General features: G+C 43.4%; 1 protein-coding gene across 7 annotated transcripts in view; it reads right to left on the bottom strand.

The window, feature by feature from the left end:
- Positions 1–18,253, bottom strand: part of agrn (agrin) — a 259,295-nt gene that overhangs the window by 52,436 nt on the left and 188,606 nt on the right. For all 7 annotated transcript variants that reach the window (XM_084918149.1, XM_084918152.1, XM_084918151.1 and 4 more), the window contains 6 exons: positions 11,681–11,878; positions 10,973–11,173; positions 5,729–5,877; positions 4,560–4,665; positions 1,987–2,097; positions 1,251–1,415 (listed from right to left, as the gene is read on the bottom strand). In XM_084918149.1, coding sequence (XP_084774275.1) covers positions 1,251–1,415; positions 1,987–2,097; positions 4,560–4,665; positions 5,729–5,877; positions 10,973–11,173; positions 11,681–11,878 — 930 coding nt within the window. The remainder of the gene's footprint in view (positions 1–1,250; positions 1,416–1,986; positions 2,098–4,559; positions 4,666–5,728; positions 5,878–10,972; positions 11,174–11,680; positions 11,879–18,253) is intronic.

Here is an 18,253-nt window from a genome sequence, read left to right as displayed (position 1 = left end):
TAGGGGCCACAGGAGGAGGACAAGAAGGAGGGGAATGAGTACGTAAGAGAAACTCAGGAAAACAACACCAGGGAAGGACATCAAGTCCATTATGTTCCGGGAATCAATGACGTGTGTTGTTTTTCACTCCTCTCCTGCTGAACATGGTATTGGCGTGTGGTGTGCTGTCTGCTTGCTTTGGGTAAACCTTGTTAAGGTCAGGCCACGGGTGAGGCACCTGCAGGCTTCCTGCTGTTGACTGAAAATGCTCTGTGACTTGGGGAGCTATGTCCTATGATACCTCAACGGCAGGATACGAGCTAGTCACCATATTGCATTACACCAAGACAAACAAGGGGTCCCGACCCTGTTCTTTACTCGAATACAAATGAGAATGGTTCATTCAGTACAGCCTTGACAGGTCTAAAGGACAAAGTAAGACATCTTTCCACAAAAACTCTCATCAAATAGTTAAGCTCTATAAATATATGGAGCTTAACTAGAAGAGAATCTAATTTGACTGACTAGATTTTATGGATATTCATTTTATAAACTTCTGTTCTAAAAAGGGTAGCTCGGAGGCACTGCTATTAATTCAGTGAGAAATGTATTGTCAAACTATGGCTCTTATCTTGAGAAATATGACTCTCACTTATGTAGAGTGGATTCCAGCCGATTTGGATTTATTTGGCAAAGACTTTAGGTTTACAGACTCAGAGGTTTTGGGTTTCTTCCCAGAAAACATTGGGGGGAATAACTGACGGTAACATTGTTTATACTCTGGAAAAAAAATTGTTCAGTAACTATAAAAGTAAAGTAGATCAGAAGAAAAGTGCACATAGAAATATTAATGGTGTATCTAGAGCAGGGGGTGTGAATCATACAAGTCAGTCAGGACTTTGCAAACTATGAAAGTTGGAGATGTCTGCGGAGATGCTGGAGATGAAAGTTCCAGATCCTGACAAGTTGCTGACAAGACCCACTGACAAGACCCACTGGAGATCAAAGCTGGCTATATGAGGCCCATGAACTAAACCGACTTTGACATCTCTGATCTAGACTAACTATTTCACTATTTCAGGATTTCTGAAAACCAAATAAAACCTCTTAACACTTTGATGTGCATGGATTTTTTTTTTTTTGGTGCGTGTGTGCACAGACCATTTGTGGAGAGGAAATGTAAGGATTGAAAAGTAACATACATAAAATGAACGTTATCGAAATAAAACGCATTTGCACAGCTGATCAGATACAAAGAAGGAATTCCTCACGAGTGCAGCCGCTCATGTTCTCTGTCACGATGCCGCGGAAATTCCAGAAGCCCGGCTCACAGCGGTCACACTTCTGCCCTCCGACACCCGGCTTACAGGAGCACTGCCCGGTGGTTGGATCGCACGTCCCCTTGTAGGAGCCGTAGATATTACACTGACAGGTAGCTGAGGGGAAAAGAGCAACAAGGAATTTCACTTTTCTACAGCAAACTTACACTGCTGCTGTTTATAGATCCCTGTAGCTTATAAGAGTTGGATAATGCTTACTGTGATGGATACTCTGTATTAGAGATTTATGCTAGGCTCAAATGTCAGCTAAACCCTATTCCGCAAATAAAAAGGCGGATAAAGCGCGCTGAGGTGATTTTCCTTTTTTCTAAATCTCTGCGTATTCTTATTTCTACGTCTGCATTTTCTCCATCCATGCTGTATCCCCTGGCTTACAGCTCGATGCAAGCCTTTTCTCTTCCATCTGCGCACTATCATTTGTCAGGATCATCAGATGAAGAGATTTTTCTGTTGATACAGCGCAGAATTATCATAATTATTCCTTGGATTAAGATGAAACGTTTTCGGCTCTGCAACTTTGCTACTGTAATTGCAGTCAAGGACAACGAGGCCCATATGCTGCAAACAGCCTGATACTATCTACTTTTTTCCCCTCCTTTTTTTCTTTTTTTTTTTTAAAACTCGTGACACACTGACGGGTCAAAGTGGGACACAGAATAGGACTCACCGGGACATCCAGCCTGTCCAACTCCTAAGGCGGCCGTCACATTGTCTGAGCAGCAGCCGTACACTGACACGCTGCAGTGCTCGGATACCGTCGGGTCTGGCAGAGATACGGCTGAAATCACCGATGAGGTAGGGAAGGAAAGGGAGGGGAGATGGAAGATGGAACAGGGAGAGAAAGAGGAACACCAGCATTTGAGTGATTACTGTAGGGTTTGTTGATGGTGGTGGAGGAGGGGAATTAAACAACACAATCTCTGAACAACATGTAACTTTTTTGCCAACAATGAGATTGGCTTGAGGGGCAGAGGTGGAGAGCCTGGCAGTCGGCTTCAAGATAACAATTCTATTTGCTACTTTCTCCACAATGACTCAAAATCAGGGGGAAAATGATGCTATTACCTCCAGTGAAAACAAACAATGGCATTTCTGGTGAATGTGCAGAAGCTGACATTTACCACCTACTAGAAGGCATGTTCTCTTCATTTGTTCTTGTCTAATATTACGAAATTGCACCGCTGCCCTACAACCTTCAAAAAAAGAAAAGAAGAAGAAGCAGAAGAAAAAAAAAAAGGCCTGCTGCATAATGCCAAGGAATTTGCCAAGCAGTTTCTGCCTGCGCACACTGTGTGGAGAGCTCCTTTGTCTAAGGATGCACCAGACGCCAAAATAGTGTGACAGCACTGAATACAGAGCCACATTCAACAAAATAAAAACAAATGCGTTCCTCAAACCTGGCGCTTCTCCAGAAATTGGAAGAGAACAACAAAACAGTCAGTGGGAGGAAAATAGGATTTGTTTAATGGCCGGAGCAAAAGCATCATTGTTCACATTTTTTCATACTTTGGAGTGAAAAGTAAAGTTGTAGATAGAAACGGGAAAACCCTTGGTTTTCTGTGTGTCTCTCTATTCCCCTCCCCATCGCCTCTTTTAGTGTTGCTCATTTGGAGTTTGGAGGCTGGAGATACAGGGGCCATAAATCACACTGTTACTGGTGTGGATATGAGCCTCAGCCTAATGGTGATGACTCGGCGCGCTCTTTTTCCAGTGCTTTCCCACTCCAGAGATGGGCTTTGGACACAGTTCATTTAACTTGCCACTTTTCAGTGCTCCATTCGGCTATCTGTACTGAGCCTATTAGGACAAGGAGAACTTTTAATTTCATATGTTCTTCCACCCTTCAAGGGTTTTTCCCCATTGTCCAGCACAATGCACCTCGCTGTGACATGCAATATTACCCTCACATTTTCAAGGTCCACTGCTGCGCTTTCTCCGCTTCGCTGATTGTTGCTGGTCTTTTATATTCCTGCAAGGGCACATCTGCACATGTGTCTAGTAAACCAATAAAAATTTCAGTGGATTATATTGAAATCCCTGACCCTGATTTGAGTTTGCAGGTGGCAAAAAAAAAAAAATACTATTTTAAATGCTACAAGAGGCAAACTTTACAAATGTGCATACAGCAGACGGCTGTGTTGACACTGTATGCAAAGTAGGTAGCTTTTCAAACTGAGAACCTCTGAAATACAAGGTTGCTTTCATGCTCCGCTACTGAGAGCTGGCATGTTTTGATAAAGTTTATGGAGCTGAGGTCAAATGAAGTTTCTCCTTACATAGCTAATGCAGAGGGCAGTGAAATTCCCCAAGATCTGAGTTTCCCCCCTCCCCCATTAGCCAATAGGAGATGAGAACCCAGAGGCCTTGTACCCATAGAGGGCTCTTCAAAAAAGGATTGATTATCCATGGATGGTAGAGAAGCGTGACAGTCAGTGCCCAAGGAGGCCAGCTTAGGAAGGAGAAGAATCTGCAGAGATGTGTGTGAAAACACTGGCAGCTCCTTCATTCTCACTCTCTTCAAACTCTCTCCATCCTCCTCTCTTTCAGACCCATGGGGAATCAAACAGACTGGAATGATCACACAAAATCCCTTAAGTGCCTTTTGCTCTGCTCCCTGGCCTGTGCTAGCAAAAAGCTCTTCATTTAACATAGCCACAGTGAGGAAGATGGTTAACCTTTGCTGCTCTGCCACTGATCTCACAGCGTTTGTGGCTGATAAATGTCATTCATCACATGCAAAGAGAGGGAGTTTATATTAAAGGAAGAGGGGAAAGTGGTGTCCTGAGGGCTAAGAAGCAAGCTCCGGAGCACAGGTTTATTGCTTTAAATTCTCTGAATATCTGGACAGAAAAGTGAGCCTTTATTACTATCTGTTAGTTCACACTTGGGCCCGAGAGGAAGATTTTTAACTCTGCTCACGAGCCGGCCCACGTGGACTAGTCACTTCCCAGAAAAGCTGGAAAGCTCAAAGTGTGCTGAGCCAACCTTCCCTGAGCAAATTACACAAACCCACACATCAAATTTAACACTGACCTCCCATCATTTCACTTGCTTATGGCTAATCAGGTCACACAAGAGACACAAGCAGTGCTGTCAGAATTACACTCAAACTAGAGACAATTACAACCCCATCGATGGATGGAATGAGTGGAGAAATGGGATGTCAGCGACAATGAGACTTGATGAGGGTGCTCTTGTGCACTGCAATGACATCGACTCTGAGTGGCGTAATGTACCGACCTGCACAGGGTCCCTGATTTTGAATCAACAAGTGCTCTCGTTTCTCACATCTGGCCTTCTTCAGCTCGCACTCGTTGCTGTAGTTTTTCCCATCGGAACCACAAACCTGCAAAAAGAAAGACACAAAGCAGAGTCTGAAGCAGCGTCTAGCTTAGCCCCTCAGCTCTTTTTGCTCTACCTTGCTTCAGTTATTACCAGGCCGCGTGTTTTTACCGAGGCGTGCCCTGTATTTAAAGTAAAAGCGCATTCACCTAGACGCTGAACTAAAGAGCCATTAAGTGGTTAGTTCGGTTGCTTTCAATAATACTTCACGGCCTTTGTCAGGTGGCGTTTTTACTCAGTTGTAATGGACGTGGTTTAATCAGGTGTCATCAGTTTCACCACACTTAAGACCATGCGGTGACACCTGAGCCACATCCGTGACAACAAAGCAAGCTGCTGCTGCTCATGATGGTAAGATGACCTCGTGGGAAAAGAGGATATTTTTTGCTCCTGCTTATGAGACAGGTCTGTTTCTGTTGTCACTGGAGCATTCTCCTCGTGTCACGTGGTGTTCAGTCAGGTAATCCATAAATACAGTGTTTCTTTCCCCTGTTATGCAGACTATGTCAACCTATATGTTCCACTGACGGACGCAACATAAACACCATCTCCAGCCTTATGCCTCGCCTTTCTGATGCTTAATCGTGGATGTCAAAAAACTTTCTTCTGCCCAGTTACTCAGTTTCTGGGATCCTTTTTGAGTTTTGTGTTGGCTTACAAATTACCGAGGTTGTACAGTCATGCTGTCTCCGAATAAGAAATGCTGCGAAAAGATTTTCTATCTGAAGCTGACCTTGAAAAAGTCCCCCGTGCCTTCATCCACACCCCCATGTTTTACAATTTTGTCAAATTTACAAGAAAATAAGAAAGAAAGTGGCCCCTGATGGATTTTGTAACAAGCGAGGTTATTCGGCAAATTCAGAAGACATCTAGATTTCTTTTTATGCTAAACAGACAAAAATTCAGGAATAATTTTCCATGTCATTTTATAGGAGATTGGAGTTTGTCTGATGAAAATGTCAAAAGCAGATGTGTGCGATTTATGTTTTTGCATTTTTCTTTGAAGGGACTGGAAGATTTAACCACATTAGCAGCTAATGGCAAATGATTTTTGAAGGCTGTCTTACCAGGCTGTGAGGCACACTCGTGCAGCTGTATTCACAAAGGCATCGGTCGCTTTCGTCTTCTGCGTCTTCGTACCACGTGCCTCCAAATACGAGACAGCGGTCCTGTTCACAGCTCTCCTGACCCGATCCAGACCCGCCCGAGCCGCAGTCTACATAAAAAAAGACACACAATATCATTAACAAATATGCACACACATCACAATCTATACATCTAGTGGGCATCATAGTTTTATTTGTCTTGAAGTTAAAACTACATTTAAACACTGTGGGCGCCGTAAAGTTAAGATAATTTACATTTCCCCTCGTGATGGCGAGAGGCAACCGAAGGCGCTGCTGGTAGTACAAGATAATGACGGTGTCTAGCGAGGGCCACAGATTGACTAAATAAATTAGACATCTCTGCACCACCAGTGAGGCATCCTTTCATTTCAATTACATCAGAAACAAAAAAAGGGAGGGAATTATTAACTCCGGCCTCCAAGTGTGCGGAGAGAATTGGTGGCGAGGCCTGCTTTATGGGTGCCTGCTTCCCGATATGAGAATGCAACTAATTGCAAAGTGTTCTGTAAAATCTAATTATCTCCCGAGACTTTAAAGAAAGTTGTCCCAGCAACTCTTTAACTGCGACCCTGAAATGGCTTTTTGCTTGTTTTAAAAATGCACGTCTGTGTATCGCAGTAGGAGGAACAGCTAAGGCTGGCTTAATGTTTATAGGGAACGAGGCAGAGCAAGGACAAATAAAAACCCAATTAGGGGCCAGGATGTACAGCTCAACAAAATTATTGTGGGGGGGGGGGGGGTATTTGACGAGTGGGTTGATTTGAGGAAAACAAATTCGGGGAAGGGAGGGGGGGATTGCAAAGTGCAGGCAAAAAAAAATAGGAGGATCTGGCTTTTGAAGTTGCAAATTTTACCTACAGTGGAACTCCAGAGGGAGATTAGGTAAACGTGTGTGAAAGCGGGGGAATGAAAGCATGCAGCATGAAAGACGGAAAGAATGTCAGACAGAGAGAGGCACCCTGGGGGCTGGCAGAAAGTTCATTTAAAACAAATTTGTTATTCAAAAAAGGACTACAGTTCAACTAAAAGCTCCCAGCGCAGGCAGAAGACTCAAAGCGCATTAGGTAATCGAGGTCTTTCTTTCCCTTCTCGTCTACTTTTAAGGCTCGTTCGGCTCTGTGTATCGATGCACTGCCTCTAATGGTTAAATCAATGTCATAGTGTAATGGAAGTATCACTCAGCATAAACCGTCTCCTAAAGTAGATTATGGAGCAGGTCACAGTGCATGGTGCGGGGAAGGGCAGATGAAGCCCCGGCTGTTCTTTGATATGGGTCATCAGCTGTGGTGCTGGGAGAGATCTGAGTGGTCGATACGGCGGCGGAGACGTCGCTTTACTATCTGTGCCTTCAACAGAGGAGTTGTAGCCTTGTGAAGAGCGCCCCCCCCCACCCCTCCCCAAGAAAAAAAAAACAAAAAACTAGGAACCATCAGTGCTTATTAAAGCATCGCTCTGTCTCCATTTTAAAGCCCCAACCCTAATCCGTTTACTTGAATTTGCCATTGTTGTAACTTATTGATTTCGAACCACAGTCTGAGTTAAACATAACATTTTGTGACACAGCTAATGCGCTGCGTAATGGCTTTCAGCTGCCAGTGACATTATCGCAGGTACTCAGCGTCAGATGGCATCTGAAAGTGAGAAGGAGAGATCAGAAACAGAAAGGGAGCTCAGCAGCCCATGGTCGGCTTCCTGTATCTGTTTACTGTTTGCCAGCTCAGCACGACGCAGTAAAAAGGAAATGCCGGAGTAGCCGATTCATATTCCACTCAGGTCCCTTCACACAGACAAGATAAATATATAAAAAGAGGTAAGACGCTAGAATGGAATAAATAACAGTGAAAGGCGAGGGGAGGGGGTCCTAATTAGCTGTTGTTCTTTGATGTGCCCGTCACCCACGCTGCCTATGAACCTTTCAATTAATATGTCCCCAGCCAAGATGGCTGCATCAGCTATTCTCTCCGTACTGCCCATCCGTTTCTTTTTACTCAGTCTTGTCAGAAGCCTGAGTCTATTTAGCCAGGGGAGCTCCATTAAGAAGCCAGAATTGAGCGGCGTAGAGAAGAAAGGAAATGAATTGCATAAGAATAATGTCCGAAAAAGACTGAGAGGGTTTGACAGTAGAAATAATAGAGGAAGTGAAGAGGAAGACGGTATTGTCTTGAACTGTGTGCTAATGAAAGTAGAGGGAAGAGGAGAAAACATGAGAACCTGGGTAAATTATAGATGACGGAGGGGAGGGGGCTGAAGATGTTCAGCAAACCAGATTTGTTGTGTCAACATCAATGATCCAGGAGACATCTGATATTTCTATGATACCTCTGATATCATGACCTGACTGAATGTCAACTCGGGACATCTATGGCTTTAAAGAAATTCTCCCTCTTTGAAAATGACAACGGTTTTGCTCCCTTTATCAGTACCACCTTCTTTGACTGATGTGACAGCACGTTAGCCTAAATAAAGTTCCTGTAGGACGGAGAAGCATCACAGCCAGTGGGAGGATGGGGTGTTTTTAGATGGCAGGAGGAGAAAAGAAGTTTTGTTGCCTCAACGGAAGGTTAGAAGCCCCCATGATGAATGGACAGTGAAGGAAAAATACGCTGATCACACTCCGGGAAGCTCTCGTGCCACCCAGCCACTCACTTGCCTGTTTTTTCATGCCCTTTCCTGTCTTTTGGAGCTTGATCACATCCGTGCCGTGTGAGGAGCGACGAGGGTGAGGATCCAGCATCGCCGTGTGATCCTGCTCTCATAATCTTGTTTATTAAATGTCTATTCAATTAAAAAAGGGGGCTCGGGCCTCCGTAGGTGATGCACTGCTCTCAGTTACCACTTTGTCAGTGTCGAGAAAAGGAGCTGAGGCCAGGCCTACCCGAGTGTGAAATTAAACAGGTGATAAATTTCCCTGTATGGCCAACAGTGGGAACACTGTCATTTTTCATTACTGCTAAATAAAAAGGCAGGAGAAAACAACTTCCATTTTTATGCCGTGCGCTCCCCTCCTCCCAACAAGACTAATGAGGATAGTTTTTAAGTCAGGTCTACGTAAGCAAATAAATCAACACATTCACTTGCTCTCTGGGCTTATCTTAGATTTGAAGTATGGAGTGGGGAGTTGCACATACTGGTGATGTAGAGCCCTGCCGCTGTCTACAATAGAGCCAGAAAAAAAACAGAATTACATTTTGTGACAAGGGTGCTGTATAACACAGCATGTGCTCTTAATTTTGCCAAATCTACCACTGATACTGTACATGTAGGCAAGGGTGAATCCATCAGCAGCAAATCCTGTTTAAGACAGGCAGGAGGAGAGAAGTAGAACAACTTTCTGCAAATTGGTTTTGACTGTTTTACAGGTTTCCTGTGGAGGGTCCGGGTCAGATTTGAGGGGGCCGAACGAATGGGGGGGGGACCCGCAGAAAAAGACAGAACCGGCTGCTGCCCCTGGGGTGAAATTTATTGATTTCCGCCGAGCCCTTCTCCACCCCTGTCTGTGAAAGCCTTGGCGCCCCTTTTGTCAAGAAGGACAATTTTGATGGAGAGGAGTGCAAAATGGAAAGAGATGTGAGTGGGTGGGACAGCAGGGTGCGATGTGGAGAGCAAAAAGAAAAAAGAAAGGGGAAAAAAGAAAAGATTCTATTGTGTAAGCCTGACAGTTCTCTCTGAATCAAAATGAGCAAGCGATGGGAAAAAGGAGAATGCTGAGAGACAGTATGGTAGAGAGAATAAAATATAAAAACAAAGCCATCAGCCACTGCAAGCAGAGCAATGCCCTTGGGATGCAGATGAGAGTACTTTTTGCCTGATACAACCAACAGACAATGAGGAGTGTGTAGCTGCGTGTGTGCGTGGTGACAGTAAGTCTGCACGTCTGCATCGAGGGCATACAGTTTCACATTTCTTCATGCTCCACATACAAAAAAAGGTCACTTATCTCAGTCAATGAAATGATGTTAAATCGGCCACAAGAAGCTTTGATGGCCCGATTCGCCTCGCAGGCCTGGGGCCAAATACGGCAGGCAATGGTAGTGGGGTGGTTAGGGAGGAAAAAGAAAAAAGACCCCTGGCTGTAGCAATCAAAATGGAAGTGGATTCCCCCTCATCTCTATTTGCCCTGTCCTCCATCTACCCCCTCCTTTCTTCTCTCCAGCCATCCCTCCTGCTGGCAGGTGTAATCTGCTCCCCTTCACACCTTGTCAGTAGATGACTATGTTCACTGTGGTGGCCAACTAGCCACAAGGGAACAGCAGCATTGCCACTGTCTGCATTTAAAACCAGAGGCTGGCATTTTGCTCCCTCCAGAGTTGTCCCCAAGAAGGGGATGAGCGAGGGACTGTGATATCCCGCCTCAGTCTGTCAGCGCTGATCAAGATATGATCTGCACGGTGAATTAGAGTTCATTTATTCAGAATGCGAAGCGATGACAAAGCTACAGGCATGGAAATGAGGGATACTCACATTAAGTGCCATCGGTCACGCATTTAAAAGCCTAATTGAATAGAAGAGCTAGATAAAATGTGTACCATAGCTGTCACAACACAAACGAACACAACCTAGCCCCCCTCCTAATAAAAGCCAAGCATAATAATTCGTGCTATTACAGCTCGTGCTGCAAATTCAGGTAAAAGTAGATGCGGTAATCACCAGCCTACAATTCACAGATCATCTTTTTAGCAGACATAATATTCTCAGGCTCTAATATACTTCAGTCATCTATACTCAGCCCTTACCTCATTTTTAGCTACCTCTAATGCAGGAAGCATTTAGCTTGAGATGCCATCTACAAGTTCCAAATATCAAATGAAAAACTGTCTGCAATTAATTAGTTTCAGTTTATTGAGGCATCAAGGAGCAATGGGGGGAAGCGGTGAGATCAATAAACAAAAAACAGCTGCAGCTCATACGTTGCACAGGCACGCTCGCGAACAAAGTCAGCCAGACAAGCAGCCAATGAAAACACTGCGTTGAAAACGTACAGCTGACCTGAGCTTAATCACCCAGAAGTCATTTCTGGATTTCTATCAGGTTTTGTTTACAGAAACACACCGCGGCTGTCGCCTCATGTTTTTTGCAGTGTTAAGCCGACGCAGACGTCGCAGCTACGAATCCACAAACGACTAAATACGGCACCGCAGGTCACTTGATAAAGATAATTACACCGTTTCAAAGTCCATTTCCTACCTTCGTCGCAGCTGCCGAGCCTCGCCACGTCAATTCTCGTCATCTGCGTGCAGGAATGTCTGCGAAGTTCACACTCATTGTCGTAGGTGGTGCCATCACTTCCACACACCGGGGAGTAGGGCTCGCCTGAGCACGGCGGGCACTCACACCTATTCTGGACGCACCGGGCACCCATGGCACAAACAGTGTTGCCACATGTTTCTGTATTAAACACACAGCAGAGGGGCAGGCCACAGCATGACTGGTGAGTTATTTTGATGGATATGATCCACACGGACATTCAAAGTCATCTCTGGAATATATTTTTAAACAGGATTTCTCTTTTCCTTTTTCTATTTGTCATGCACGCTGCTTCCCCTCGTAATATATTCCACTTTTAAAACATATACAGCACATGCTGCTGGAGCAATTTCCCATCTGAGAATTCAGTTTGACAAGTTTGCTTGTATTTGAAGTGCCTGCAGTTTTATGAGCTTCCTGATGGGCACTATTTTTACATGTCATTTCCATATTTAACTCAGAGCCCGAGGAAAGAAATGAATCTTTCACATATGAACATTGCACACTTTTTTCCCTAGCCTAATATCAAATCACCAGTTTGTGCTAAGATCGCTGATGTGTCCTTCATATTTATACTAATAATGACACACTGAAGATGACATACTGTAACTACCAGACATATTCTCCATAAATGTACGCATTACTTACTGCACTCTCCTTGGCCGACCACTCGGAGGTCCATCTGTTGTTTGCAGGCCCGCACATGCAGCTCACACTCGCTGTTGTAGGTGGTACCATCGCTGCCGCACACAGGCTGGTAGGACTTGACACACTCTGACGGACACACACACTGCTTGCTCTGGGCATCGCAGATTGCCCCAAAAGAGCAGTTGGCACAGGCCTCATCTAGATGGGGACAAGAAGGCAAACAAATGGTTAAGTGTGTCTGTGCATGTGTGCTTCCTGTGGGATTACATAACCTTGGCGCTGAGGTCTGACTCTAACAGAAACGGTGAATTTAGTTTCTTTTACACTGCTCGTATTAATGTATGGTAGACTTAAAATTGATTCTCTTATGTTATCATTATGCAAATGCAGTGCAGTGCAGTGCTTTTCAGCTCATCTTACTTTCTGATGATGCTTGAAACATCACTTAAGTGAATATAAAGTTGCGAGGGAATGAGTTTCTGGCTACTACAGATTCTTAAAGTAGTGTTGGTTTGTCATTTGGTCTTTCAGCCACAACATTAAAACTACTGACGTGAAGTGAATAACACTGATTATCACATTAGGATATAATGTTCTGCTTGGAAACACTGGGTCCTGTCATTCATCTATATGTTACTTTGATATCACAGGGGGTCATACGATTGTTGGGTTTTTCTCTGTATGCGTTGCTGTAGGGTCTACCTTTCAATATAAAGCACCTTGAGGTGACTGGTGTTGTGATTTGGCGCTGTATAAATACAGCTGAATTGAATTACTTTGACGCACCCATTATCATTCATTTTGAAAATGTTGGAGACCAAACTGGTGAGGTGCTAAGCAAAGAAACCAAAACTGTGCCAATACAGGAAAAAGTTCAAACTTCCAGTAAAAATATTTTACTTTACAAGCTCAGTATATGGAAAATTCAATCTTACTAGAGGATGGAAAATCAGAGTACTGAGATCCCACTTAATTACACACCACAGAACTGGATGCTTCAGCCCTAAGTCTTTGTGGCATAGATTCAAAAAGATGATGGAAACGTTCCTCAGAGATTTTGGTCCATACAGACATGATGGCATCGCACATAGACTGCAGATTTGTCAGCTACACATCCGTGATGAAAATCTCCCATCCCACCACGTCTCAAAGGATGGCCAATCCATCTAGAAGTACAGTGAACTTGTGTTCAAGGAACCAGTTTGAGGTGATTCGATCTTTGTGACACGGTGGGTTATCCTGCTGGAAGCAGCCATCAGAAGTTGGGTACACTGTGGTCGTAAATGGTTGGACAAGGTCTGCAACAATACTCAGGTAGGCTGCGGTGTTTAAATCATGCTCAGTTGGTATTAAAGGGGTCAAAGTGTGCAACAGAAGTATTACACCACCATCAGCAACCTGAACCATTGATACAAGGCAGGGTGGAGCTGTGATTTTCTGTCGTTTATGCTAAATTGTGACCCAAACTGCTGAATGTTACACCAGAAACTAAGACTGATCAGACCAGCTAATGTTTTTCCAATTTTCCATTGCCCAGTAGAGGTAAGCACATTGTAGCCTCGGTCTTGACGAGGCATTTTTGACCAGAAAACCTTCATTCAAACGATGTTTTGTCCCTAGAGATGACTGTGTGGAAAAATCAATTTCCGAAATGCCCACAGTAGCCCGTCTGCCACTAAAAAACACGCCACCTTCAAAGTCAGTTTGAACTTCAGCAAGATGTCTTGAACACGTCTACATGCCTAATTGGAGTTGCTCCCGTGTGATTGGCTAATTAGATATTTGTGTTAACACGCAGTTGAACAGGTTTGCCTAATAAAGTGGCTGGAGAGTTATGTTACTCCTGACACATTGCATTGTTATATAAATAGACAAGGCACCAACGTCTAAAGGAACACTAAAACAGTTTGGGTAGAGTGACACATGAAAAGAATATTTTAAAAGAAATTCCACTAAAATCAAAACTCTTTCTTCTTGGTTAGTGTTTAGAAGGACACGGTAACAATGGAAATGAACAAAAATGGAAAAATAACTCTGTTTTTTAAATGGATAAAAAAAAGAACATTTGTATTTTATATGTGCTCCATGTCTCATAATAAAAAAATGTCTCATTTGTTGCATTTTTCTCATGCAAAATTATGCTAAGAACTAAGCATGAGAATCAAGGCATGAGAATGAAGGCAAACATTATTTACTATTCAGAGCTACAGGAAATAACCAGTTTTCCCATTTTTCCTGGGAAAACGAGGAATTTGTATAAAGCTTTATTAGTGTACATGAGGTACATTCACATGATATTAAAGAATACAGAAAGCCGCACACATGCCATTTAAAGTTTACTGCATGTCAGAGGTAAAAACTATGCCATGAAATAAAAAAAACTTCCCAGACAGAGCCCTACCACAGCACAAATCCATGGAGGAGGATTTTAGAAAAGATGCTAAAGTCCATGAAGTTCCCAGGAGCACAGTGGGTTCCATCACTAAAGAAATTTCAAGCCAACCAAAACCAGTCTTTCTGGAACTGAAACTAAATAGCTGAACACAATGAGCTTTGAAAATTGTCACCAAAAATAGATGAAGCTACCAGAAGGCCAACCGCACTCAGTCAATCAGGACTTTATGAGAGTGGTCAGAAACTGAAGCTAGTCCTGAGTAAAATCCACAAGAGGGCCATGCTAGAGTTTGCCAAATTACACTTAAATCATTCTGAAAGCATGAAGGAAACGATTCTCTGCTCTGATGAGACAAGAATTGAACTCCTTGGCCGGAATACCAATTGTTGTAAGTAGTGAAAGCCAGGTATTGGCTACTCCCATCCCTATGGGGAAGCATGGTGCCAGCACCATTTTTTGGGAAGCCTTCTCAGCAGCGGATGCTGAAAAGAACTAGCCTCAACTGAGTGTGACAAATCACGCTTTCCCTTAAGATTGTAAGGCTAATTATATATGGCCCAAAATATGCTATTTTTCCACCGCTTTTCAGTCAGAATCAAGCTGAGAACATCTGTATTCTCTCGCCAGATGCTACCAGAAAAAAAGCGAAGAGAGCTTTTGAAATCCTTGATTTCAAAAGAGGATTTATCTAGCTCATCTGTTGACTGATTGACTGAGACAACGTTTCCCTCAAAAGAAACAGCAGGGCAGGCTCAGGGTGCTGACTGAGCCCTCATGGGGACATGAAACAAATGAGAAGGCGAATCCAAGTCCTCATACACAGAAAAGGCTAGTAGTATAGACACCTTTTCCTCTGACACCAATTACACTGGCAGGATTGCATTAGCACAGCTCACTATCACATTCAATTAGGGGCAGGCTAATACCCACTGCTGATTTAGCACTAATTGAGAGAGGCAAGGCTGGCTGCTGGAACCCTCCACATTATTAATCTGTTTATTACTCTTTTAGAGCCATTCATTTCCTTCATCTCTCCATCTAGTGTGGGCATCCGCTGCTTTCTTGATTAACAGCTATCCACTTAGAAGTGGATATGGCAAGAAACGTGGCACTTTATGTACAGTAAATGGCCTGTGGGAGCCTGTAGGAGCAAACGTTTCATTCTGTGGAGGTGGAATGATTGGCTCTATGAAGACATGCTTAAATTAAACTGCACGAGCAGGACATTCAGGGCAACTGTCTATGCTAAATTCATGTGTGCTTTTGCTCTGGGGCTATTTTTCACAGTGTGGCCTTCTGTCTTGAGTTTGAGTTTGGGGACATCTGAGTGCCTTGGCACCCAATGACATTTTTCTATAATCATATTTTAGGCTCCAAGTTTGTTGCAACAGTTTTTGGATTGCTCTGACCTTTTCCAACATGTCACTTTTTTTTTGCAGAAGGACCTTTACACTATTTTGCTGTTGAAGGCCTGACCAGCACAGACCCGTTCAATACTCTTGCTATCATCTCGGTCACACACAGCAATCCAGACCTCAGTGTCGGTGGCTGACCTGACTGATGCATTTTGTTTATAGGATGGGAGCAAATTCCTGCAGATTCCACAATCTTGCAGAATCACCACATTACCACACCATACTTTCACAATGGGGTGTCACATAAGAGTGGAATATTGAGGTACCATTATTGCTTTTGTCAGTATTTAATGGCTAAGAGTACTTAACAATTATTTTCATTGCTCTCGAGGAAAAAAAGAATCTCCCCTGCACAGCTTTTCTATGACAAAAAGGAAATAAACATAAAACATAGTAAAAGTGTACTGCTGTGGTCGTGGATCCTCTGTGGCTGAGACAGCTATAAATCAGGAAGTGGAAGTGGTGAGTGTTGTCCTTTATCAGGCCCTGTGTCCTGATAGTAGCCTCGCTTCTTTATCAGCTCCTGGCCCTCGCACCTGGCTCTCTGCACTGCCTGATCCTCCAGACAACATGCATCACAGACAGAAGAGGAGGGGAGCCGGGAAAAGAGAGGAGATTGTTGCCATTACTGATAATGTTAGGATGTGTACTTTTTGTCATGTCTGATCTCTGAATCAGTCGTCTTCAAGTCTGTCATCACCATTTCTGGGTTTCAGTGGTTTCTCAAGGCAACCTCGCAACCATTAAAAGTTCAAAATTTAAGGTAAAAAGTCTGGCTGGCCATTATGAAACACAGACATGACAATAAAGAATGGGAGATATTACAACAGGGGATCTTTCATCTCATGCAAATGCTTTTCAGGCGCAAGAACCTAGAGAAATATAGAGTATGACACACTGTTCAAGATCAAAGTAAGATATTTTAAAGCCTTTTTGTGTGAGTTCTGATAAAAAACAAAACAAAACCTGACACAAATATTAACTAAATAGCTTAAGAGTCAGCTAAAATTAGTTCTGCCTTTACAGCAGAATGATTCAGGCCAATAAAGGCTCAAAGATGGCACCATTCTCTGGTCCAAAAACAGCTGCCAGCTGTGAGTATGGAGATCGGCTGATCATTAGATATGCTTAATAACATTTGGGCAACCATTTAGGCAGCACTGGCACCCAGATCATGGGAGTTAGAATGTTCGCCATTCAGAGCAAGTCTGCCATGAGTCTGGCAATAAGGTGTGCTTAATCTAGACTCTGGCTGGGGTACACAAGTTTGGCATATGTGAAATCTACAGTATGTTTCTAAGACGTCTGAAGGTGCTCTCTAAAACGGTAATACTGGCATGGCAGGGAGCAAGGTCCAGGTCAAGTTGAACATGGTTGCATGGCCTAACAAGTGAGCTACGGTGGCACCCAAAACAAACTGTTCCTGAGCCTGGGCAGTGATTTCCATGTCTGTTTTTGATACAGTGCCACCTGAAGGCCTGAAGATTGTGGAGTTCACATGTTGAATTTGCTCCTTGTCCATTGCACAAAGAGTTCTCCGGATTATCAGAAACATCAGATTTAATATACCCTAGACCACAGGTGTCAAACTCCAGGCCTCAAGGGCCAGTGTCCTGCAGGTTTTAGATGTGTCCTTGATCCAACACATTTAAATGGCTAAATTACCTCCTCAACATGTCTTGAAGTTCTCCAGAGGCCTGGTAATGAACTAATCATTTGATTCAGGTGTGTTGACCCAGGGTGAGATCTAAAACCTGCAGGACACCGGCCCTCGGGGCCTGGAGTTCAACAGCCCTGCCCTAGACTTTGAGATATACAAAGATTTTACAATGTTACATTGACAAATGTTATTTTGAAGTTTGTATATGTCATTTTTTCCGGACTGGTGAACCTGTGGCCACCTTTTATTTTTGAGAAACTCTCTAAGATGCTCTTTTTGTACCCAGTCATGTTACAGACATATTGCCAGTTAACCTAATCCATTGTAAAATGTATCTCTAGCCGTTTCTTTTTAGTACCACTTAGTTTTTCCAACCTTTTGCTGCCCATATACAAACCATCTTGAGACCTGCAGCCGCCATCAAATTCAAAATGAGCTAATATTTTTCATGAAATAGTAAAATGGAACATTTTAAACATTGAATGTGTTTTCTATGTTCTACTGTGAATAAATCATTGGTTTATGAGATTTGCAAATCATTGCATTCAGTTTGTATTAACGTTTTAATAACATGGAATCCAAACTTTTTTGGAATCAGGGTTTCATAATATCCTCACGCATGTCTTTAACTATCAAAGAAAACCTTTCTTCCTTTGAATGAGGACCTGCTAATATTTTGTCAAGGTCCCCTTGGAGTCCCAGAGATCTGATGTTAGCAACTTTGCACTTTGACAGTTTGTGCTGCTGTGTTTGGACAAAGTGTTTGTGGAGCTGAAGGTGAGAAGGAGGAACAGGAGCGGGTTGGTAGAAAAGTGTCCTTGAAAACATAAAGAACTGACTCATTGAACATAAAAAACCACAACAAAGACCCTCCAGCTTTACAGCATTTTTTGGATATCCTTACTGGGGAACACCTGAACTGCAGCTGAGGGGGTCTGGGAGGAGTAGTACCTCAGGATTAAACAGAAAGAAGCATGTTGCTTTGTGTTTTGAAGGCTTGTGAACATGCCTGGGTGATAACAACTCCCCTGTTGAAGCATGCCTGGCCAGTACACTATTAACTCTGCCCCCCACTTTCTTTGCGCCTCATCATCTTATTTACC

Source organism: Perissodus microlepis, chromosome 20, assembly GCF_051167445.1.
Source record: "Perissodus microlepis isolate ML-2025 ecotype Zambia chromosome 20, ASM5116744v1, whole genome shotgun sequence".
Taxonomy (NCBI): domain Eukaryota; kingdom Metazoa; phylum Chordata; class Actinopteri; order Cichliformes; family Cichlidae; genus Perissodus; species Perissodus microlepis.
This window is presented reverse-complemented; position numbering and strand designations above follow the sequence as displayed.